At 43.7% G+C, this 26,410-nt stretch overlaps 1 protein-coding gene across 13 annotated transcripts in view; it reads left to right on the top strand.

Annotated features, from left to right (window-relative positions):
* Positions 1-26,009, top strand: part of ank2b (ankyrin 2b, neuronal) — an 85,908-nt gene extending 59,899 nt beyond the window's left edge. For 11 of the 13 annotated variants that reach the window (XM_034290863.1, XM_029117369.2, XM_029117368.2 and 8 more), the window contains 13 exons: positions 1,942-6,738; positions 7,402-7,479; positions 8,093-8,224; positions 8,351-8,500; positions 8,612-8,846; positions 9,604-9,670; positions 19,947-20,921; positions 21,660-21,752; positions 22,101-22,184; positions 23,487-23,651; positions 24,057-24,245; positions 24,429-24,520; positions 24,916-26,009. In XM_034290863.1, the coding sequence (XP_034146754.1) occupies positions 1,942-6,738; positions 7,402-7,479; positions 8,093-8,224; positions 8,351-8,500; positions 8,612-8,846; positions 9,604-9,670; positions 19,947-20,921; positions 21,660-21,752; positions 22,101-22,184; positions 23,487-23,651; positions 24,057-24,245; positions 24,429-24,520; positions 24,916-25,120 (7,262 nt within the window). In that variant the 3' untranslated portion in view covers positions 25,121-26,009. The remainder of the gene's footprint in view (positions 1-1,941; positions 6,739-7,401; positions 7,480-8,092; positions 8,225-8,350; positions 8,501-8,611; positions 8,847-9,603; positions 9,671-19,946; positions 20,922-21,659; positions 21,753-22,100; positions 22,185-23,486; positions 23,652-24,056; positions 24,246-24,428; positions 24,521-24,915) is intronic. The other 2 variants (XM_029117373.2, XM_029117372.2) reach the window with 2 other exon arrangements.
* The last annotated feature ends 401 nt before the right edge of the window (positions 26,010-26,410 follow it).

The following is a 26,410-nucleotide window of genomic DNA, read 5'->3' as shown; positions in this document are numbered from 1 at the left end:
CTTTTTAAGAAATGGGAAAAACACTAGATATTTCTCCATGAAACAACATATAATTGTAAAGTTTTATTGAAATCTTCTTCCCTGGTCCTACAGTCATTAATATTTTGAAATGAATTGGGGGGAGGTCAGTTGTCAATATATGTTTAGCGAACATGGAGTCACAAGGCTTTCATCTGACAGCGACGTAATCCTAGTGGATAATTGTAGAGAGCAATACAGAATGATAACAAGAGCTAATGGATAAACCTCATGTCTCATTCTTGTTAGCAAATCTATAGCAGGCACACTTCATTTCCAAAGCCCCTTGACATGCTCGCCTTTGTCACAAAAACAAAACAGCACAATGATATCGCTCCGCCAAGCCACGGTTATGCAGACAACTCCGTCAAGCATAAGCTTTATTACTTTCTCACTTTGCACATTTCTGCAACAGTGTCTTGATGTTAAATCTCGCCTCTCTGCTATCATGAGTTATGGGACACACGGAGAATTCAAACAGATGCCCCGCCCCACTCATTACTGTGGTGGTATTTATGTGTCAACGAAATAGTACCCCACCTTCACCCCTCCCTGGTGTATCTTTCCGACCTCTTCAGATCCCCATCTTTATACCCTATCCATGTAGTGTCAAATTCTGCCATTGTCTGTAATTAATCAATTAATTTATTAATTAATTGATAACGAATGAAATAATCCCAATATTTGGCACTGAACGCAAAACATGCAGAATATGGGAGACAATGTTGGCCGCACATAGTAAAGAAAAAAGGTTTACAGCATCCATACATTATACTGTCTGTTAGTTTGTGTGGGTTATTTCTTCCATTTGATCTAAGTACATCAAAATGTTCATGCATGATGTATATTGCAATTTACATGCAGATGTACTATATAATATGGAATTGACTCACCACACTAATGAATCTCTAACGTAATTGACAACTTTTGAGGTAAAAAAAAACATAGACTGCAGATTTGCTTTCTCACTTTGTATTGTGTTTGCTTACTTTTCACCAGAGGCTGCATGTCAACTTTCCCCTTTGCTTTGCATGGAAATAACTTGGCTTACATGAGTGTGTAATGTGGGTGTTCTCGTGTCTGGGTGTCTGAAGTGTATGAGTTATTTTGAATCTTTTGTTTGCTTTAACATCTTTGATTTCTTTTTCACTCACTATTTGACTTTTATTTAGTACACTGTTGTTACTCTGATGATTTCCAATTGTCTTTTCAGTTATGTTTCAAAAATTGCATTTAGCAAACTGTTAGACCAAAGGAAGTGGTGTAGTCCTTTGAAAAGCCCTTCCCCACAATAAATTACTAATTTGATGCTGGTTCAGACAACAATTATAGATTTTTCATAGTAGTAGATAAATTTTCTGGTCAATGGCAAAAAGCTCAGCAAAACCATTATCTAACAGTTGGCTAGCACTGGCTTTGTTCTCTGAGTAACAAATTATGATTATTTTGAAATTGTTTTTTAAAAACATTTATTCTCTTTGTCTCAGTGGACAATCTTGAGATCTGTCTACATGTATGTTGTCCAACCTTCGTTTGTCTCTCCGTTTCCTCTTCCTTTGTTGATTTTGTGTGTGTCTGTTGGGCTTATCATTTGTTTGATCCAGTTAATTTAGATAGGTTCTCGCTTTGTGTTGTGAGCGTGGGTGTTCTGATGTGTATAAGCAAGTTATTTCCTGCTCATTCCCTTCCCATTTTTATGATTTAGTTGGTTGCTGTAGTATTTTCCCTCAAATAAAATCAGTGGATCCAAACCTCCTTCCTTTGATACCTTTTGTAGCCACTGTGTTCCAGCTATGCCCTTTGAACCCTGACAGTTGTGCAGTTCCTGTTCCTGTCTTGATCACATTCTCCAATGTCTGTCTCCTTTCATTTCAATTTTTTATATTTTTTTGCTCCTTAATTGTTCTCTTGCCAAAATGGAAGATGATGAAGACACTACAGAGACGGCAATCCAGAAAACCGATTTGATCCAAGACTCAACGGCTCTGGCCAGTCCAGACCTCCTCACAGATGTGTCCGAGATGAAACAAGACCTGATCAAAATGACTGCCATTCTAGCCACAGATTCTACTGACAAATCCCTGGAAGGGAGCGGTCTGGAGAAAGGGGCTGAGGAGGTTCAGGGTGAGCCCTTTGAAATCATGGAGAAGTTCAAAGAGGACTTGGAGAAAGTGGGCAAGATACTCAGGAGTGGAACGTATGAGGGTGAGTTGGCGGAGGAGGCAGCAAAAGCAGCCAGAATGAAGGAAGATTGGGTCCTCCTCTCAGACTGTGAGATAGAGGAGGCCAAACAGATGGCTGCCTTAGAACCTCAGGAACCTGTTCTGCGTGAAGCCAGAGTCAACAGAGGCATTCCAAGACCTAAAGCGATCAAAGACGTGTCCGGCATGGCAACACACCTCACTGGGGAACTCAAAGAGTATCTCCTGGATGTACCTGAGCGCTCCAGTGCAGCAGCCCAGGAGGAAATGGTCCAAGAGAAGGGTACAGAGGCTGTGCTGCGCAAAGGCTCAAAAAGAACCACGACTACAACAAAAACGACCACAACCACAACAACCAAGAAGGACATCAGAACTCTTGTTGAACTCAAAAAGCCAGTCAGGAGGAAAGGAAAAGACCAGGAAATGGCAAAAGAATCTACAGATGGGGATGCTCTCCTAAGTGCACCCAGAGACCCTAAAACAGTTTCACCTGTGTCCCCAGTTGTTGAGGAGACCCCCATTGGGTCCATAAAAGACAAAGTCAAAGCCCTTCAGCAGAGAGTGGAGGCAGAGCAAAAGGGTAAAATGCCAACTGGCACCAAACCCTTCAAAGTTGCAATGGAGAGCAAACTCCCCCAAAGGGCAAAAGAAACCAAGCCTGAATTGAAAAAGGGCTCCTCAAAACAGTGCCCACCTAAGTCCCCTAAGGGTGAATCTGAGAAGTTAGAGGAGACAATGTCAGTGAAGGAGCTCATGCAATCATTCCAAAAGGGGCAGGACCCCTCAAAGAGAAAATCTGGGCTTTTTGAGCTAAAATCCTCCACTACAGAGCATGAAACTACACATGCAGAATCACAGTCCACTCAGCCCAAAACTACGATCCACCGACCGACAAGCCATTATGAACGGGAGGTGTCATTGGATGCCGTACCTGGCGAGCAGAACAAAGAGAGAGACCAGCAAATTAGCCCACGCAGAAAGCCCTCTAAAGACTCTACAGCTGAAATCCAAGAAGCACTTGAGGAAAATTTTGACTGCCAACAGTTTAACGAGATCTCTCTAGAGGGTAGTCCTGTTACCCAATCAGCCCTAACCGAAACCGTGGAGTTTACAAACATTGCCTTGTACGATAGCTCTGATAGTTTAAAACACGAGGGCGTGGCAGACTCTCCCAGTGTCAGCCTCGGTGATGGTAGTCCTCCTCATTTAAGTTCTGATGATAGCCTCAAACACGAAGGATTAGCCACCCCCGGGACAAGCCCTGATAGTCTCTCTCTCTCACCAAAAAACGCTAACCAGTCCAGTAAAAACTCAACAGCTGACAATGTGGCCGTCACAGTGTTGGACAAAAGTAAGGACACGCCTGGAGACTCCGGCATGGTGACTACTGATGACCAGCCGTCAACAGAAATGACCGTCCCGTTCTCTTCCACTGAGGCTGCGGACGATCACACCACAAGTGAGTCCATATCTTTTCAGAGGGGCGAGACTAAGACGAGAAAGCTCACAAAGAGGGTTTCTGAGACCTTAGAGAGCTTCCTTAGTGATGAGAGCCCTGAGGACCAGCTAGCATCAACCTTATCGGCAGAGATGGCTTTTAGTGTCTCTACACAGCATCAAGGAAGCTTAGAACTGCCTTTAAGACAGCAAGACCCAGATGTCCTTAGTCCATTAGGCGATGACTCTTTGACAATAAGCCACAGAGACTCTCTAGATGAGGGTAGTCCCCTCATGGAAGACAACTCGTCCCATAGGACCCCAGACTCCATTGAACCCAGCCCAACAAAGGAATCCCCTTGTCGTGACTCCTTAGAAAGCAGCCCAGTAGAGCAGAAAACATTCCCTCTCGCTCTAGATCATCTAAAATGGTCTTCTAGCCGCCCAGAACCCTCCAAAGCCCCAGAGTTCCCCCCAGACATATTGCGTAGTAGGCTACTCAGAGACCAGGAGGCTAGTGCCAACGATGATGACAGTATCGAGCAGACTTCATCCCAGATGGAAAGTTCCGGTAAGAGTCCACTCTCCCCCGATACCCCTAGCTCTGAAGAGGTAAGTTATGAGGTTAACCCCAAAACCCCCGACCACTTGTACCTATCTGTGGTGTCGGAACCGACTGTCATCCCCGAAGACTCTGAGGAAGATGAAAATGAGTCAGAAGCACCGAAGCAATTCACCCCAGAGGAGGAGATGTTTAAAATGGCAGCCAAAATAAAAACGTTTGATGAAATGGAGCAGGATGCCAAAACCAAAAAGAACTCCAGAAAAGACTTCAGTGCCTTTGCAGATGATGAATCAGGGGATGACAGCGTCAAAACAGTTGAAATAGAGTTCGGAAATGAGAGTGGGCTCACTAGGCCCAAAGAGACCTCAGAGTTAACTCTTTCTGTTGAATCACTTATTGAAGTAAAACCTCCCTCTCCTTTTCCACCAGGTGTGCATGAAGGAGTCCACCACAGAGAGACCATGAGCACAACTACCACGACAGCAGAGGAGGGATCTCAATCTGTCTCAGAGCACCATATCTTAAAATCTGTTAATTCACACAAAGACACGAATGACAGAGACATTTTAGTAAAAATGGCTACCGTGTCTTCCAGCTCTGATGGGGCTGCAAACATAACCGACGAACAGAAAGAAGCTAGTTTGAGAAAATCAAGAGGAAGCAAAGATGATGACGGGGAAGGGAAAAAAGCAGAAACAGGAAGTTTGCCAACAGCTACTGTTAAAGCTCCCTGCCAGGCAGAGAGCAACATAACCGATGAAGTGAAAGGAGATCACAGGAGGCACTCAGGAGCCATGGAAGTGGAAACATCCTCCACTGATATAATTGGACAGGCAAGGGAAACCTTTAAACCCGAGATCTGTATTTACGATGACACAGAAGAAGATGATGAAGAAGAACCTCCAAGAACCGAGTCTAAGGGCGTAACCGCCAGAGAGGAAACAGACCCCTGGAGTGCCATGCGCGAAGATGATGATGCATTTGCGGCCCGCGTCAAAGAGGAAGAGCAGAAGATTTTGAGTTTGATTGTGGACCGGCAGTCCCAGGGGGCAACCCCGGACACCACTCCAGGAAGGAGCCCCACCGAGGAGAGCACGCCAACCAGCGAGCCCAACCCATTCCTATTCCAAGAGGGAAAGTTGTTCGAGATGACCCGCAGTGGAGCTATTGACATGACCAAACGGAGCTATGAGGATGAAGGCTTTGCTTTCTTTCAGATAGGTGAACAACCCTTAGAGGAGGCGCTAGCTGAACAGGTCAGAGATGGGCCAGGAGAAAGAGATGACCCACTGGAAAGTGAAGTGGCTCTCAACCTGACTCTGCAAATAAAAGTAGAGGAAGATGATAAACTATTGAAAGATGCTTCAGATTCCCCACGATGTGCCTTGACAGAGGACGATCAGACAGACAGTGAAAGTACAGCAGTCTCCCCCTCAAAATCAGATGCTTCTAAATCTAGAATCCCTAGAATGGGTCTTTCCGCCTCAACTAAGTCCACTAAGAAAGATAAAGTATCCCCAGTGTCTCCTGAAGTCACAGAGGTTAAACCAGACAAAATTGTAGAGGAAACCCCTCTAGAGGTAGAAACTAGTTCCCCCGATTCAGTGATAACAAATGTTGAGACCGCAGAAACGACTGTCACCCGATCAGTGTACCCTGAACAGGACCAAGAGTCCTCTGACTCCTCTCCAGAGGAGCATTCGGTCATAGAGCTCCCCCAAAACACTGAACAGACCAAAACCCCAACATTAACCGAAAAAGTTAAAAAGATCGCGACAAAAACCACAAGCAAGGCTGGCAACCAAAGTCAGACCAAAATGTCTTCCTCTACTTCTTCTGCATCCGCTTCTTCAGCTAGTGCTAAGAAAGAAACCCCTGTTTTAGAAGCCAAATCGAGAATACCTGTAAAGGGCAAGTCGAGCCTTGTCAAGCCTGAGTCGTCTGTTAAACGTACTGAGTCCTCACAGGATACAAAACTCAAGGTCCAAGAAAAAAAGGACCTGAGGAGAAAGTCTGAGACAGATGCGGGTCCCTCTGCAATGCCCAAAGCCAAGACGACATCTTCTAAAGCTAAGAGCTTCTGTGAGGTAGATAAGACGCCTACTAAAAAGGATCCGCATCATCCTATCAGCACTGACCACACCAAGGCTAAGTCAGGCTTTGGCTTTCAATCCCGGCTGCCAGTTAGAGGCAAACCTGGTCAGGTGTCGCACACTTCCACCCCTGCCAAAGAGAAATGCAAGTCACGCAAGAAGTCCATCGAGTTTGTCGATGAGATTAGTGACGAAGCTGCAAAGCTTGTTGAGAGATTGGCTCAGGCCGAGAAAGAAAAGGAGCGGGAATCTGTTGCCGCTGCCATCTCGGATGACGAGAGCATTGACCCCTCGATCATAGAGAGGGAGACTTTTCCTGAAATGCAGTTCCCTTCTTCTGGAGACGTCTATCCCATTAGACCCCTGTGGGACGACCCGGTTGACACACAGATGCAACGAATTCCTGACGATACAGTCAGTCAAGGTACCCCCTCTCCTAATGGGGCTCATTCTCTGTCTCTTGTGCCTCGCTAGCACGCTAGCCGTGACAGGTGCCCCTTCTCTGTGTGTTGTAGCTAAAGACTCTTTCAGGTTGCTTCTGTGGTGTTTGTGCATTGTCTTTTGTTTGTGATTGTGTCTCTTTTCCTTCTGTGTTCTAAAAATCTCAAGATTGACTTAAAGGAATTTTTACGAAGTCAGGGAATTAAGTAATGTATTGAAATAATTGTGCAGAATTAATAATCAGCTTTAGCTTGATGTCACAGGCAGGATTTGTCATTGTCAGATTTAGAGATACATTGATTTGATTTACCGAATTAGACTTGAGAAGTAAAACTAAATTACTTCATGTTTTGAGAAACCAATATAGCAGAGCTTTAACACTTGTTGAACTTGCATATCTCTAACCATAACTTTTAAATTAGTTCGAAAATTGCACAAAGATGCTTTTTATAGTATTATCAATATAATCCAAGGTCATAATGAAATGAAAGCTACAAAAAATAGCACCACAGGGTATAAAAAAGCCAGTGAATAGTCTTTTTACTCGGTTAAAGGTGGCCTTTTTTTTCCTAATGTTACTTTGCCTGGCCATCCTCACGGGCCCTGTCCATTCACAACTGTCCTGCTATTGTGGTGGCATTCACAGTAGATCCACAGGATGAAGCTGAGAGGAAAGAAGAACGGTTGGAAATAATTGCCGACCACCTGGGCTTTAGCTGGACGGGTGAGTAGAATCCCAGACATAATGGCACACAGAGAGTGGGAGAGACTTTAAAGGGTGTTGTTGATATGAACACTTCCCAGGGGTTTTTGAAGACTGTTATTATTAAAATTGCATAACACAAATAAATGTCAGATGTCAATCTTTTAGTTTTTTTCTCCAATCCTTTAAAAATAACAATGGGTAAAGAGATGTGGTTTAGTCATAAAATATCATTGATATGTAGTGTAGTACTCAGATAAAATTTGTATTATTACAGATATGAGCCATTTGCTAGACAGGAAATTATATATATATTTTTTATTGTCAGTGATTAGAGAAATGTTCTCACTAACAAACATGGGGTTGAATCTACACTCCCTCCTGCATTCAAAATGTATTTAAAGCGCACTTTAGGGTTTTTCCGATGACGGGTACATCTAATTACAAGTGTGAACTGCGAGATTTAGATGCGTTTATTACATGTATGAGGAGATCAGCACACTCATATTTTACATGGCCCAATGGAGACTGGAGTTCAATCACCGCATCCACGTTTCCCCAGTGTTTTTCCCATTACCCAGTAAACAGTCTCATTAAGAGTTGATAATATCGGTCCTTTTTCGGGGGGTTCCAGAGCTGGCACGAGAGCTTGAGTTCAGTGAGGAGAGCATCAATCAAATACGGATTGAGAACCCCAACTCCTTACAGGACCAAAGTCATGCCCTACTGAAGCTCTGGACTGAAAGGGAGGGAAAGCACGACACAGGTATGCTGATCTATAACTATTCCGAATATAAAAAAACGTATTCAATATTTCATCCATTAATCTTTTTCACAATCACTCGTCTTCCGATATGATCCTTTGTTTTTCTGTCATTATTTCTCATCACAGAAACAACATTGATCAAAAGACTCACCAAGATCAACAGGATGGACATCGTTCACCTCATCGAAACCAAGATGTCCAAGTCCAGCCAGGAGGACGCCTCTTCACACACCTACGAAGAGATCGAGAAGACCATTGCACTGGATCACAGTGAAGGTGCAAATGATTAAAATGGAAAGATTTACTACAGGAGACAGCAAGTCTCCTGTCATATATTGTCATATAAAAGGGAGGTATATAATGGCGTTCATATTGTTGCCTGTCAAGGTTTCTCTGCACTCCATGACGACATAGACAGTCCCCGGCCTGGCAGGCGTACCGATGGCGCCTCCAGCATGACTGGCTCAAGGCAGGGGCCCCTCGTGGCATCAGAGGAGGACCTGACCTTCAGCGTGTCCTCACTGCATGAGTCGTCGGGGCGGGTGGAGACAGACGCCTCAGTAACAGGCCTCCTGAGACATGCCCAGAAAGAGAAGTTGCAGAAAGAGCTGGAGAAGACAAAGTAAGTTAGTCAACTGCTGAGTGAGAAAATGTGTTGGTGCAGTTAAATGGGAAATCCACCCAAAACCACAAAGTTCTAGGACTTACATTTTGAAATATCTTAAATATGTGTAAACAATAAACTGTAGATACATTTTTTGTTTGTTTATAATGAGTACATCCCCCAAATGCATTTCTTTGGACAGGCTAGCTGGCTTAAGTCATTTATATCATTGACCTGCTAGCTGAACAAATGTAACAACACACAGTACCAAAATCATTATCAGCAAGTAAGATTGATAGGTGTAAAATCTAATTTTTATGTACATTAATTTATTATTTTACCAGTGAAAAGTGTAATATTATAATGAGTAATCTCTATCACATAAAGGACCCGTCTGAATGCAATGAACACTTTGGACAAGCATATGATTGATTCATTGATTAAAAGGGTTTACTATACAAGCAAAATGGGATTAACTTGCGATTGGTAGATGTACAGTAGGGCACAGTATTCCTAAAATGAGCCTGTGTCCGGACCAATGACTTTGCTTCTCTGAGAAACTTCCCTGTTGCCGGATAAACAATTCAACAGAGCAAAATCTCAATTATGTCTTCCAAACAACACTACCAGGATATAAACCGTGAAAAGCCAATTAGATCATCATTGGTACCAGGGAGTATAGTCCCATGTTGCTGGCTTCTGAATTCAGAATCCCCTGTGGTCATGAATCCTCCAATGTAATTCGATGTTTAACCTGTGTTATTTTCTTCCTCAGTTCTGTAGGCGACACATCACAGACTGTACTGAAGGCGGAGTCAGTGCACATGGGCACATTCAAACAAGTAAGTCCCTTCTTCACCCTTTACCGCACCTCCCCGTTCCAGCTCACCTCCCACCTCCTAGATCCTGCCTACAAAGGGGCCAGCCCTCCACCCTCCCACTCTCTAGCTCTCCACAAATCTGAGGAGGGGGCACAGGGGGGTGTGGAGTGGGGTGTGGGGTTAAGCAACGACCCACAGGATAAAAATGACAACAAATTGTTGTTGTCGCCACTGAGTCGCCAAGAGTCGCCAACCAGAAGTCGTAAGGGTGTCTCCGAGAGCTGTCCTTTGACCGACTTCGGGGACAGTCTTGCTGAAAGTGACCAGGCCGAGCCAGACTTCAGCGAGCTGTCTTTGGAGCTACAACAGAGCTTAGAGGATTGCACATACCTCTCCACCACCTCTGTCGCTTTGACCTCCCAGACAACTGTGCAGGTCTCTGAAAAGATACGTGTCGAAGCTGAGACTGAGGATGTTCCAGCCCCTCTGCCTCCTCTGGCTTCTGAGGTGGTACGACCCAAAGAGGCTCATGAGATGTTCTCGAGGGATCATCTCAACGACGTGTCTCAGCGACTTTACAAAGTCCTGTTTGGTTATGTAGAGAAGAAAACTATTGAGGAATCCAAGAATCCACCAATTTATTTAGGTGAGGTTGAGGGCACTTATAGAGCCAGTCTGGCTCATAAAGTAGATTCCCCAGCCTTTTTGGATTTGATTGATGTAGACCAGCCTACTCTTGACCAGGAAGTAATCTCCACTGAGCTTCATGTCAGACCTGCCGAAATTAGTCCCATGACCCAAGAGTCAGTTTCCTTTGAGAGGGGTAAAGAATCCCAGACAATATCTCCAGACATGTCAAGAGGCACTTTCATTTCAGAATGTATCAGGTCAGAATTCATTGCCAGCACTGCATTAATCCAGATGTCACATGACTCAGTTGCCAGGCCCCCACACAATGCATCCACTCCACCTGTGGCAGACCCCAGATCAGAGACGATGCATATACCAGGTGAAAAGTACAGCTTTGAGGTAAACTTACCAATGACTCTACATGAGCCTTCCTGTCAGTGGGGGATCTCTCATACAGTCGTACCAGATTCGGTCCAGTCAGTGTCAGACTACAGGCACCTGAAGACAGAAACTAAAGCACATGAAACCGCGGAAAGGTCTTCGTCCCCTGACTCAGGGTCCAAGCGTGCCACCACAAATGTAGCTTCATTGTATGATCCATCTTCACAAGAGTCTGTGGTGTTGGATGGTAGGTCTGGGTTCCAATCACCAGATTTACCTATACCGGAATGTCACCCATCAACTCCAGATTTACTCGTGCTGTTGACTGAAAGCAGAGCCTCATCTCCTGAATCTCTATCTTCCGTTACGGAACTTAGTCTTCTCTCGCCAGACTCACCCATACCTGAGTTCAGACCTTTGTCCCCTCTACCGCCCCCTGAGGTTGAATGGGAAACTGCAGAATTACCTGCTTTCGACCCTGGTCAAACCTTCCTACGCGTCACAGGAGCTGCCTGTAGTTTAGGAGCTGAGCTAGCAGAAGACAGGCCATTAACACCCATGGTTTCCAACAAGGGTGAGTATGTCAGGGAGATATCACCATGTAGTTTACAAAGTTACAGTCTATCTGTTTCATCTGAATCTGTAACTTACGAAATAGAAGACAGAGCATTGTCTCCTGAATCAGTCATTCTAGAAACAAGTTTAGATTATGAAACTGCACCATTACTACCATTCATGTGTGAAATTAGACCTTCATCACCTAAATCAATATCATCTGTAGATGAATACAGAGCACTATCACCTGATTCACCCATACCTCAGTATTGGCACTTAATTCCAGACTCTATTGTTGATTTTAGATCTTCCTCACCTGAATCAGTGTCATCAGACACTGCATACGTTCCAATTTCTGTGGAGCCTATAGGTACTGACCATAGATCAGATTCACCAGAAGCTTTAGGATTTGAAAAGGAGATGATTTATCCAGCAAAATCTGCAACACCTTTTGCAGAAAATGCCAACAGTACACCAGAATCACTTGACATTATTGAACATAAGCATGTAATGTCAGAACCTGCTAATTCAACAAACATACAGCAAAATATACAGGACTATACTTTAAAGAATAAAACAAAACTCAGTCCACTGTCAGCAACGACAAAATCTGAATCAGGTGTAGATGTCTTTGAAGGTCCACCAGTAACATGTGAATCCACAACCCATTTATTTGTTAAATCTAAGAAACCAAAAGCAAAGAAAGAACTATCAGAATCTTATTTAGTCCAAACTCCAAAAGAACCATCTGTTTCACCAATAAATGTATCTGAAGAAGGTATAAATGTCCCCCCTTCAGTAATGAGAGTGCCCATTTACAAACTTAAGTATGATGCAGAGCTTTGGAAGCTAATTTCTCCTGTACATGACCCCCAATATGTAGGGAAGACCCCTGAAACTGCTATGTTTGAGTCTACTGGGAGTATCGTTCACACCTCATCAAACGTTACAGAGGAGAGAGCACTTTCTTCTGACTCTGAGTTGAAATGTGGGCCTTTGTCACCAGAGTCCGTTAAGACGGTGACTGCTTTGAGATCTCATTCAGCAGAGACAATGACATCAGTGGAAGCATGTCAGTCTGTATCCCCAGATCCAAACACAGGCCAATCCTCACTGTTTTTCATAGAAAACACTCAATATTGTCATAGGTCATTGTCTCCTGAATCATTAGGTGACAGTGAAAGTTTTGAATCCAAATATTCAGTAGTTCTTGGTATGGACTCAAGAACTTCTTCACCTGAATCTATAGGATCAGTCAATAAACATAGATCACTCTCCCCTGACTCCCCTGTACCTGACTTTAGTCAGGTAATACATGAACCACTTATTTCCAGTACAGGCTGTAGGCCATTGTCACTTGAATCAGAGACTTCAGTGACTTCCGAAATGGATTGTGTCAGTGTAGACGCTTTTGAGTTTTGTCAAAGACCAGAATCACCTGAGTCTGTAGTATCAGATACACAGGACTGTCCACAATCACATGAGTTATTATCAGAGTACAGGACCATGTCACCTGAATCACTAATGTTACTGGAGGATATTAGAACATCATCCCCTGACTCTGCAACATCAGTGGATGAGTACAGATGTCTGTCTCCAGACTCTCCTGTACCACAATATTTACAGTCTTACCCAGAACCAATCATATGTATGACAGGAAGCAGATCATCATCACCTGTCTCAGTACTGTCAGATTTGGACTATGTCACTGAGTTGACAATATTAACTTCAGTGCTTTGTAAGGACAGACCATCATCCCTTGATTCAGTAGTATCTGTAGATGAATACAGGGCGCTGTCCCCAGACTCACCCATACCTCAGTTTTGTCAGAATTTACCTAAACATGTTGTTTATGGTAGATCATCATCTCCTGATTCTGTGACTTCAGATACTGAAAATGAACTTTCAACATCAGAATCAGTCATACGAGTGCCAATTTATAAGCTTGTCTACGATGTAGACTGTTGGAAGCTGATCTCACCAATACTTGATCCACAATATGTAGGAGAAACGTTTACTAGTAAAACTGGTATGTTTCAGGTTTGTGGAAGTAAAACTGAGTATGTCCATCCATCAGAACTTTTAAGTCAAATGTTATCAACTGAGAGCTTTTTAAGATCAGATTCTCCATTATCAGTGAAGTCAGTGGACGAGCACAGATCTTTATCTCCAGACTCACCTATTCCACAATATTTACAATATTTCCCAGAACCAACATTTATGGCTGGAAGCAGACCATCATCACCCCAATCAATGATTTCAGACGAAATTGAATATTTGCTATCTGAAGCTTTTGCCTTCAATCAGAGACCAGAGTCACCTGATTCAATAGTATCTGTAGATGAATACAGGGCACTGTCCCCAGACTCACCCATACCTCAGTTCAGACAAGAATTATATGACTCTCTTACATATTCTGTTGGGTATAGATCCACATCACCTGAATCAGTCAAGTCCGATATTGAAAATGCACCTTTAATTTCTGAGGCAGTCTTTATCGAATCCAGACCAGAATCACCTGAGTCTGTAGTATCAGATACAGAAGACCGCCCACAATCACCTGAGTTATTATCAGAGTACAGGACCATGTCACCTGAATCACTAATGTTACTGGAGGATATTAGAACATCATCCCCTGACTCTGCAACATCAGTGGATGAGTACAGATGTCTGTCTCCAGACTCTCATGTACCACAATATTTACAGTCTTACCCAGAACCAATCATATGTATGACAGGAAGCAGATCATCATCACCTGTCTCAGTACTGTCAGATTTGGAATATGACACTGAGTTATCAATATTAACTTCAATGTTTTGTGAGAACAGACCATCATCCCCTGATTCAATAGTATCTGTAGATGAATACAGGGCACTGTCCCCAGACTCACCCATACCTCAGTTTAGAGAGTCATTACCTGAACCTGTTATAACTGCTGGTGGATACAGGTCAGTTTCACCTGAATCAGTGATTTCAGAATTTAAATATGTGTTATATAAAGATTCTGCTTTCTGCAATAGACCTGAGTCACCAGAATCATCAGCATCAGTGGATGAGTACAGATGTTTGTCTCCAGACTCTCCTCTTCCACAATATTTACAGTACTTCCCAGAACCATGTATTTTCATGGCAGGAAGCAGATCATCATCACCTGCTTCAGTAATGTCAGATAATGAATTTCAGCTTTCTGATATCTTATTGACACTCTTTTCAGAGAAAGGTCGACCTGCGTCACCTGATTCAATAGCATCAGTAAATGAATACAGGGCACTTTCACCAGACTCTCCCATACCTGAGTTCAGACAGTCATTACCTGAACCTGTACCATTTCTTTGGGGAGACCGGTCAAATTCACCTTGCTCCATGTGCTGCTCTGATGATGGATTTGTGAAGTCGTTATATTATGAAGGTAGTCCACGATCACTTTCACTGCAATGGTCAGACAAGGAATGTGAGCTTTCAGAAATCTTTTTGACACTGTTTTCAGAAAAAGATAGACCTTGCTCACCTTACTCAATTGCATCAATAGATGAAAACCAGGCTCTTTCACCAGATTCTCCCATACCAGAGTTCACACGGTCATTACCTGAGGCTGTTGCTGTATATAGATCATCATCAACTGAATCATTGACTTCAGGAACATCAGATATTGAAAATGTCAAATCTGATGCTTTTTGGTTTTGTCAAAGACCAGAATCACCTGAATCTGTAGTATTAGATACAGAAGACTGTCCACAATCACCTGAGTTATTATCAGAGTACAGGACCATGTCACCTGAATCACTAATGTTACTGGAGGATATTAGAGCATCATCCCCTGACTCTAAAACATCAGTGGATGAGTACAGATGTCTGTCTCCAGACTCTCCTGTACCACAATATTTACAGTCTTACCCAGAACCAATCATATGTATGACAGGAAGCAGATCATCATCACCTGTCTCAGTACTGTCAGATTTGGAATATGACACTGAGTTATCAATATTAACTTCAATGTTTTGTGAGAACAGACCATCATCCCCTGATTCAATAGTATCTGTAGATGAATACAGGGCACTGTCCCCAGACTCACCCATACCTCAGTTTAGAGAGTCATTACCTGAACCTGTTATAACTGCTGGTGGATACAGGTCAGTTTCACCTGAATCAGTGTCTTCAGAAATTCTAAATATGCTATTTGAAGATTCTGCTTTCTGCAATAGACCTGACTCACCAGAATCATCAGCATCAGTGGATGAGTACAGATGTTTGTCTCCAGACTCTCCTTTTCCACAGTATTTACAATATTTCCCAGAACCATGTTTTTTCATGGCAGGAAGCAGATCAACATCACCTTACTCAGTACTGTCAGATTTGGAATATGACACTGAGTTGTCAATATTAAATTCAATGTTTTGTGAGAACAGACCATCATCCCCTGATTCAGTAGTATCTGTAGATGAATACAGGGCACTGTCCCCAGACTCACCCATACCTCAGTTTTGTCAGAATTTACCTAAACATGTTGTATATGGTAGATCATCATCTCCTGATTCTGTGACTTCAGATACTGAAAATGAACTTTCAACATCAGAATCAGTCATACGAGTGCCAATTTATAAGCTTGTCTACGATGTAGACTGTTGGAAGCTGATCTCACCAATACTTGATCCACAATATGTAGGAGAAACGTTTACTAGTAAAACTGGTATGTTTCAGGTTTGTGGAAGTAAAACTGAGTATGTCCATCCATCAGAACTTTTAAGTCAAATGTTATCAACTGAGAGCTTTTTAAGATCAGATTCTCCATTATCAGTGAAGTCAGTGGACGAGCACAGATCTTTATCACCAGACTCACCTATTCCACAATATTTACAATATTTCCCAGAACCAACATTTATGGCTGGAAGCAGACCATCATCACCCCAATCAATGATTTCAGATGAAATTGAATATTTGCTATCTGAAGCTTTTGCCTTCAATCAGAGACCAGAGTCACCTGATTCAATAGTATCTGTAGATGAATACAGGGCACTGTCCCCAGACTCACCCATACCTCAGTTCAGACAAGAATTATATGACTCTCTTACATATTCTGTTGGGTATAGATCCACATCACCTGAATCAGTCAAGTCCGATATTGAAAATGCACCTTTAATTTCTGAGGCAGTCTTTATCGAATCCAGACCAGAATCACCTGAGTCTGTAGTATCAGATACAGAAGACCGCCCACAATCACCTGAGTTATTATCAGAGTACAGGACCATGTCACCTGAATCACTAATGTTACTGGAGGATATTAGAACATCATCCCCTGACTCTGCAACATCAGTGGATGAGTACAGATGTCTGTCTCCAGACTCTCCTGTACCACAATATTTACAGTCTTACCCAGAACCAATCATATATATGGCAGGAAGCAGATCATCATCACCTGTCTCAGTACTGTCAGATTTGGAATATGACACTGAGTTGTCAATATTAAATTCAATGTTTTGTGAGAACAGACCATCATCCCCTGATTCAATGGTGTCTGTAGATGAATACAGGGCACTGTCCCCAGACTCACCCATACCTCAGTTTAGAGAGTCATTACCTGAACCTGTTACAACTGCTGGTAGTTACAGGTCAGTTTCACCTGAATCAGTGATTTCAGAATTTAAATATGTGTTAAAAAAAGATTCTGCTTTTTGCAATAGACCTGACTCACCAGAATCATCAGCATCAGTGGATGAGTACAGATGTTTGTCTCCAGACTCTCCTCTTCCACAATATTTACAGTACTTCCCAGAACCATGTATTTTCATGGCAGGAAGCAGATCATCATCACCTGCTTCAGTAATGTCAGATAATGAATTTCAGCTTTCTGATATCTTATTGACACTCTTTTCAGAGAAAGGTCGACCTGCGTCACCTGATTCAATAGCATCAGTAAATGAATACAGGGCACTTTCACCAGACTCTCCCATACCTGAGTTCAGACAGTCATTACCTGAACCTGTACCATTTCTTTGGGGAGACCGGTCAAATTCACCTTGCTCCGTGTGCTGCTCTGATGATGGATTTGTGAAGTCGTTATCTTATGAAGGTAGTCCACGATCACTTTCACTGCAATGGTCAGACAAGGAATGTGAGCTTTCAGAAATCTTTTTGACACTGTTTTCAGAAAAAGATAGACCTTGCTCACCTTACTCAATTGCATCAGTAGATGAAAACCAGGCTCTTTCACCAGATTCTCCCATACCCGAGTTCACACGGTCATTACCTGAGTCTGTTGCTGTATATAGATCATCATCAACTGAATCATTGACTTCAGGAACATCAGATATTGAAAATGTCAAATCTGATGCTTTTTGGTTTTGTCAAAGACCAGAATCACCTGAATCTGTAGTATCAGATACAGAAAACCGCCCACAATCACCTGAGTTATTATCAGAATACAGGACCATGTCACCTGAATCACTAATAATACTGGAGGATATTAGAGCATCATCACCTGATTCTACAACATCAGTGGATGAGTACAGATGTCTGTCTCCAGACTCTCCTGTACCACAATATTTACAGTCTTACCCAGAACCGATCATATGTATGGCAGGAAGCAGATCATCAACCCCTGTCTCAGTACTGTCAGATTTGGAATATGACACTGAGTTATCAATATTAACTTCAATGCTTTGTGAGGACAGACCATCATCCCCTGATTCAATAGTATCTGTAGATGAACACAGGGCACTGTCCCCAGACTCACCCATTCCTCAGTTTAGACAGGAATTATATCACTCTGTTACATATTCTGTTGGGTATAGATCCACATCACCTGAATCAATGAAGTCTGATATTGAAAATCCAGTTTTAATGTCTATCGAATCCAGACCAGAGTCACCCGAGTCTATAGAATCAGATACAGAAGACCGTCCACAATCACCTGAGTTATTATCAGAGTACAGGACCATGTCACCTGAATCACTAATGTTACTGGAGGATATTAGAGCGTCATCCCCTGACTCTACAACATCAGTGGATGAGTACAGATGTCTGTCTCCAGATTCCCCCATACCTCAGTTTAGACAGGCATCAAAAGAATATATTGTTTCAAACATGGGATATAGGTCGTCATCAACTGAGTCACTGTTGTCCGACCTGGATTTAGACCTGGATGCTGATATATTTGTGCCTTTTTTCGAATACGATGATAGACCCTCATCACCCGAATCATATATATCTGTAGATATGTACAGGGTGCTGTCACCTGATTCGCCCATTCCAGAGTTTAGTCCCGCTTTACAGTCCATCACTTCGAATGTGTACAGGTCCTCCTCCCCTGATTCACTGCTCGATACTGAAAGGGAATGCGAGTCAGCCGAACACAGACCCATGTCTGCAGAAGCCACAATGTCAATGGTTGACTTTAGAACATCTTCGCCTGAGTCAATGCATGAGATAAGTGACAATAGGTCGCTTTCTCCAGACTCACCCATCCCTCAATATACAACATTTGGCTTGTCGTATATGGATTCATGTAATATGGAGTATGCCACAAATGAACAGAGGTCATCATCCCCTGAATCAATGACTTCAGGGTCTGAGTATGAGCTTATGGTCCTGTCAGGTTTGGAGAGCAGGCCATTATCACCTGATTCCCCAGAACCAGTCAGCAGGTATAGGCGGCTATCGCCTGACTCACCAGTGCCACAGTTCATGAGACTTTTATCTCAGTACTTCATGGAACCCCTAAGTGATAGAACGTCTTCGCCTGAATCTGAGTCTTCAGACACTGTGTATCTACCATTACCTTTGGATTCCTGGGCTGATGTTGGTCGAAGGGAGTCGTCTCCTGAATCATGTATGTCAGATGAAGAGTTAGGTTTAGCTAGTACAGGTACAGAATCAATGACATTTAAAGCTGGTATCTTGGGTCATGTGACATCGGTTTTAACGGCTGAGCTTGTCCCATTGTCGCCTAAAGAACATACCTTGGGTGTCACTATGTCAGTGCCGGACAGTGACTTTAAAACAGAGCAGAGACAAATTTCCACAGCAGATCAAGGCTTTCCAGGGGTGAATGACCTGGTAGCAGACCTGGTTACCACAGATGTGGGACAGACACAGGCTGTTCATGGTTCAGAGGATGCTGAGACCATCCCAACGCCCCAAGACGTTGTTGGTTTGGAAGGCTTCAAAATGTTCCAGCAAGACATCCCAGTAAAGCAACCCCCAGTTCAGGACCAGGACAGAAGACAGAAAGTTGAGTTCCTGACCCCCTATGCCAATACAATAAAGGTCCAGGAAGCCCCACTGCGGGTAAGAGAAAGAGCATAAAAACTGACTTGCACGTGCTGTGAAACAAAGACTCCCCGTTCTAATGGATGGTGACTATAACACTGTGTGGTCCAAATGAATGCCCGGGTTCATAAGTGTGTGTTGGCTAAATGGAGTGTATTATGGAATGTTCATGCAATCACAAAGCACTTGTATGGCGTGTGATGTAATTAATCAATTTTAATTAACTTTAGAAGTAGTAACAGTTTGTGTGCAAGCAATTTGCTATAATTGTAACTTTGTTAGGCATTGTGGCGTTGACCTGTTTAGTTTCTTTTGGAATATTCTTGCAGTGATTTTAATTTGACATGATGTTGCTGATTTAGTGTGATGCAGTTTGTTGATGAGTATCACCGATGCAGGACAACCTACTGCTGTAATACCACATTTGAAGTACCCGTGTTCCAGTAATGTCAAAATTTGCTTCCAGAATCCTCAAAAAGCCAAGGAAATACAATTGATGACCAGTTATGCAGATCCTAAGATGACAACAGAAAGTCATTTACATGAGCAAAAGACAGCTCAACCCTTGAGTCAAGAAACCAGCGTTTCAGGTGTGGCATCTGCTAAGCTCAAGTCTGCCACAGACTATAAACCTCTGATAGATACTCCACTGCAGATCAGTGGACAAGGGCATTTTACTACCCATAGAGCAGTGACACCTAAACTGAAGGAATTTGACACTGCCAATCACAAGCTCTCTGACTGGAGTACAGTAACTCAAGAGGAATTTGAGGAGAATCTATCGGATGAGTTATTTACACCGTTCTCAAGCCAGTTTCTGGCGCCACCCAATTATGAGTTTTTTCCCGAACGGCCGTCTCTAGAAGTCTCAGAGTGTAGCCAGGTTTCGCCCACAGATATGAGTCCTGTTTCTCCAGTCTTCAGCGACTCTCTGTCAGATAAGGGTCAGGTCACAAAGAGCCCAGTGGCAAATGCTGAATCAGTTCCAGAGTCCGCTGCACCTGTATCCACCGAGTCCTTTGAATTCTCACCAGACTTCAAACGAGTGCTTTCTGAATTTGAGAAGTCACTCTCGGCATTTGGACCAGATGGCCGTTCGGGTTCCGCCCAAGAGGACTCAGACCTGGAGTTCTTTGACTGCAGGAATGACTTCTCAGACATGTCCGAGTCTGAGCCAGCGGAACCCGAGGATCTCTACCGCATCGAGGAGCCTCCGTCACCGACACCCATTGGCAGCACTCCGGAAACAGGATTTCTTGACAGGAACCGCTTGTACGGCGCACAGTTCCTGGCGGTGGACGACCAGAAGCGTTTCTCCTCAGGCAGCGAAAGTCTATGGGAGTATGGCATTGACGACAGGCCAGAAAGTGAAACTTTCCCCACGTGCGAAGAGCTTCCCGCCAGGTCACGGGCAGGGTACGATGACGATTCTCTGGTTCGGGTAAGAGGTCGAGCATGACCACTGCATCCTGCTCTGGCTTGTGCCCCGGCTTCTGATTGCAGTGTTAGCTACTACAAAGAAGACCAGCTTACCCAGACACAGACTAATACAAGAAGAGTGGTGGTGAAGTTGCATGTGTGTGTATATAACAAACAACACAATGCAAGTCGAACGTTCTCAAAATGTGGTCATTGATCAACACAATGAAGTAATCAAGGTAAAAAAACACTGATTGAAAAGAATGCTTGCTTTCAAATTATTTTCTGATAGGGGATCTGATACATGAATAATACATATTAATTCCATAACATCTTTGTCAAATAATCACAATTATTTCACTTTTTTTACATCAATTCATATTTTACATCAACATTCCAAATAGAGAAAAGTACTTTTTTAAGCTTTGATCTCAATAGCTTTGGAATTAAATTTTCACATCATGCATGGCTGGTTTCACTATTTATTTTAAGTCTGTGCCTTCTCTTCATCTTTCACTTCCAACACCATTTCATAGAACCGCTCCCATCTTATTCTTTACGTTTCAAACTATTCCTGAATGCTTTGATGGCATTCCATCGAGAGACAAGGAAAAAAAAAAACAGGAAAGAGAACAGAAGGAACACTGTTGCTTGTTGTTGTTTTGCCTGCAGCAACTTCCCCCCGTACAGTAACTATACAAAATGTCCAATGTGTTATAACAATCTGCCGTGTCCTCGGTGGCTGTGTGCTGTCTCTTAGGAGATAAATGAGGAGCTAGGGTCCATGTCGTCCGACAGCTCAGAGGAGGAGGTGGTGACCACCAGAGTGGTCCGTCGCAGAGTTGTCATCCAGGTATCCAGCGATGGACAGCATGTGGTGGGGTGGGCCCAGTCAGGGGGGCCCTGCCAGGTGGTCCCTGTGGGGGGGGTCTGAGGGGGTTTAACATGGGAGTTGAGTTTTGGCTTATTCGTTAGTGGTGTTGCTGTCCTACACTTCACTTGGGATTTTTATACAATTCCTGTTTCCTTTTGTTTCTGATGTGTTTCAAACCACACCGCCACATTTCATATAATTTTGTTCCCTGGCAGACTGATTGAATCTGTGATCTTAGATAATGGTTATAACCCTGTATTCTGGCTTGTGTACTTGCCTCGACTGTATCAGCGAACTGACTGGTTCTGTTTTCTGCTCCGTCACCAGGCGGACGACCTGCCAGACATCCCTCCACAGACGGTTACAGAAGAACAGTACACGGATGAGCACGGCAACATGGTAGTCAAGAAGGTAAAGGAACGCATACATACATTCGGGAGTTAACAGATGTTCATCTTAGTGGAGTGGAGCTCGATAACGGAAATAATATTCCTCTATGTATTTCCATTGTTAAGTGGCCAAGTCCACTCAGGGAAAGAGCATACAGTCTACCCATGTAGGCTTAAGAGCATACAGTCTACCCATGTAGGCTTATGAGCATACAGTCTACCCATGTAGGCTTAAGAGCATACAGTCTACCCATGTAGGCTTAAGAGCATACAGTCTACCCATGTAGGCTTAAGAGCATACAGTCTACCCATGTAGGCTTAAGAGCATACAGTCTACCCATGTAGGCTTAAGAGCATACAGTCTACCCATGTAGGCTTAAGAGCATACAGTCTACCCATGTAGGCTTAAGAGCATACAGTCTACCCATGTAGGCTTAAGAGCATACAGTCTACCCATGTAGGCTTAAGAGCATACAGTCTACCCATGTAGGCTTAAGAGCATACAGTCTACCCATGTAGGCTTAAGAGCATACAGTCTACCCATGTAGGCTTAAGAGCATACAGTCTACCCATGTAGGCTTAAGAGCATACAGTCTACCCATGTAGGCTTAAGAGCATACAGTCTACCCATGTAGGCTTATGAGCATACAGTCTACCCATGTAGGCTTAAGAGCATACAGTCTACCCATGTAGGCTTAAGAGCATACAGTCTACCCATGTAGGCTTAAGAGCATACAGTCTACCCATGTAGGCTTAAGAGCATACAGTCTACCCATGTAGGCTTAAGAGCATACAGTCTACCCATGTAGGCTTAAGAGCATACAGTCTACCCATGTAGGCTTAAGAGCATACAGTCTACCCATGTAGGCTTAAGAGCATACAGTCTACCCATGTAGGCTTAAGAGCATACAGTCTACCCATGTAGGCTTAAGAGCATACAGTCTACCCATGTAGGCTTAAGAGCATACAGTCTACCCATGTAGGCTTAAGAGCATACAGTCTACCCATGTAGGCTTAAGAGCCTACAGTCTACCCATGTAGGCTTAAGAGCATACAGTCTGTGTCTGCTCTTAAGCCTACATGACAAATGCCTGGATTCAATTGGAAATCATGTTAAAGGCATTCCGGGCTTTACCTTGGGCTGGGCTGGGCACGTAAACTATCTTTTCAAAAGTATAATGCATATTTTGTGCCATAAACTGTTTGAAAACAAAATTATTGTGGCAAGAAAATTGAGTTAGAAACTGATCTATGGCTTTTTCGGGTCTTGAAGGTATTCATTTATCAGAGCTGTTTCAAGTGCCCTTTGGTCTCTTTTCCCCAGATCACGCGGAAAGTGATCCGGAAGTACTTCTCACCAGATGGTGTGGAGAGGGAGGAGGCGACGTTGGAAGGATCTCACCAGAAGATGGTCAGCGTGGAGGAGGGAGACGGCTTCTCCAAGGTGGTGAAGAGGACAGTGGTCCGGTGCGAGGGAGATCGTACTGAGGTCAGTCATTTGGTCTGTTTGTTGTCCTGGTGCCTCAAGACCTCCATTCTGTGTGGATAATTCAGCACTTCTGAAAACGTTTACTTAGCGGTCCATGCAGTATTAAAACACATTCCTCTGTACCTGCTTTGGGGAACCATTCAGAGCTCACAAACATTGTTTCAGTGATGTAATCAAATGTGCTGAACCTGTGCTAACGTGGTAGCTTCGAGCTGCGTGCTCATTTCACCTTCGATCTGTCTCCTGAGCCTTTTGTACTGAGAACCTTTGCATTTGCATAGTCCTTGTTTGGTAAACCTATAGCCAAACCTAAATGAACGGTTGATTGAATCCATAATTTTACTGTATGTTTAATCATCCTCTCTAACATACCTTATCGGGGAACCCTGCGCTTCACCCCTTCAGTTGACCTTCTCTGAGCCCCTGGCCCTGGGGGCCACCACAGCCTCTGACTTCGAGTCGGAGCAAGTGCAGGGCCGAAAGGTCAGCAAGGTTGTCAAGACAATGGTGGTGAAAGGCGAGAGGATGGAGAAGCGGACGGGTGACCCCTCGCTGGCTGCAGACGTCCCATCAGCCAAAGACGACTTTGAGAAGGTCTGTCATCCCGAGTGTCTACATATGGGGCTCAATAACCCCCTGTTTTTAAAAGCTGAATACCTTATTATGCTATTGAAATGGTTCAGCAAGGTTTATTATCACAATAGTAGCTGCCCGGTTGAAGCCATGAGAAGCCAAGCCTCGGTTTGATATTACTTTCCCTTTTTCTGTCACATCTAGGCATTGAGTTACGCTGGAGGTTTTGGGACAATCCAACTTCCTCATTTAGTAGAGAAAGAGGTTGTGAAAGACGATGGTTCTGTGGTCAACAGGTCTGAATGGCATGTGTGTTGATAAACCCAAGGTGTTGGCGACGGTTTGAACACTAATGTTTGATACCTGACTGAATTAGCATGATGTGAAGACCACTTAACCCTTTAGAATACTAAACTGGCACACGACAAGATGGCAGCATTTAGGAGGACTCTAACGCTTCGTGATACTGAGAGCTAGCCTTCTCACTGTTTTTTAAAAGTTGATTAGCTAGAAAAGTTTCACTCAGTAGATCACTAACCAATGGTAGTTCGGAGTTAGTTTTGTTTGAAGACCTGTCAGTGGAGTTGACAAGACTGTCCGATTGTTTTGCACTTTAATATCTGTCTCCTCCATCTCACTCTCTGCCACGCCCTCCTTTCTTCCCTCCAATCCATCTCTCTTCCGTGTCCAGGACCCAGATGTGTAAGTCTCGGACCCAGAAGAGGACTGTGGTGAGGGACGCCCAGGGTAAGCATGTGCACCTGGAGCGGCTGGACGACACCCCAGAGGCAACGCAACCAGACGCCCTTCAGCAACACCTGCATCTGCTGCTCCAACGCTACTGCTCCGAGGAGGAAGGAGAGGAGGAGAAAGAGGAACAGAGGAAAAAGAAGTGATGGGCCGATTTGATATGCCGAGAATTTGTTCCATTCTGGTCCTGCACCCTTATCCACAAAAAGCCTATGAAGTCTTGTAAGCGAACTCCTGCCACAGCTCTGACCCCTCATTGACTCCCAACAACCCCTCACCTTTGCCCCCAGCCTGCTGAAGACACTGGATTGCGTATTTTTGTTTTTGTGCTTTCGATTTCTTTGTCATTGTCCTTTTGATGATTTATGATTTTGTGTTTTATTTGCTAATTTTGTGACCAAAGATAGCTCCTCCCCTTTTTTTGTCAGGTGACTTAGATAAAAACATTTCTTTATACTTTTGTTTTGGGTAAGGGGGAGGGGTAAATCAAGTTTTTGGCTGCTGTGGTAAAACACAAAATGCTATGAAAGGTAAACAGAAATGGGAAATGAAGATGGGAACCTCGGACGTTAATCTCATTCACAGGCCTCTTCCTGAAGGAAAGATTGTAAACTTTTGTAAATAGAGAATCAGCGCGCTGGCACTGGGTGAAAAATGAAACAAACAGAAGTTCAAAAGCATTTATTACATTTGCCCCCACACTCTACCTGCTGTAAACATACTGTCACCAATCAAAATCAATTGAGGTCAAGGGTCATACCAAAGACAAAGTTGACCCTATTCGTCCAACAAATAAGAGCTAGATGAGTCACTTGTTGCAAGTTTCTTTTGAAAGGTACGGTAAAAAAAGAGAGTGAATGCCATAGTCTTGTATCAAGAATCAGATAAGCGTAAAATGTGTTGTGGTCTGAACCACCTTCATGTATCCCTGGGTAACAGTTGGGTCTACAACAGGTTTCGTGTGTCTGGATGAGCAATTGACCTCGGCGAACATACTTTCCATGTACCGTAACTGTCAGTTATTCTTTTTTTTTTGTTCACACCTGTCTGTGTGTGTGTGTGTTGTGTATTCACACTTCCTTCTCAAACAGTGCACCGGACACCTTTGTGAGCGTGTGCACGTGTGTGTCCTCAACGTCATTGCGACCTGCCGTTTGCAAAAGTAGCGATCACATTTTTTTTTAATGTACAGTACGAGCACTTATCCACCATTACCGCACCCGTGTCCTAACAGGAGGCCCGCGTACACCGCCTCGTAGGCCCCCCCCCCCCCCAAGCCCTTGTCCATCTCACCCCCCCCCCCCCCCCCCCCTGTGGTACAGTACTTCTATGATTGTCTACTATAGCTTTGATTAAGCCTGTTAAGATTGTACATGCGAGGACTGGACAGAGGATCGCCTCAAGGGACGGGCCACATGGTTTCGTTCCATTTACTG

The sequence above is a fragment of the Esox lucius genome, chromosome 24 (genome assembly GCF_011004845.1).
Source record: "Esox lucius isolate fEsoLuc1 chromosome 24, fEsoLuc1.pri, whole genome shotgun sequence".
Taxonomy (NCBI): Eukaryota; Metazoa; Chordata; class Actinopteri; order Esociformes; family Esocidae; genus Esox; species Esox lucius.
Note: the sequence above shows the minus strand (reverse complement) of the source record. Positions and strands in the feature narration are given on the sequence as shown.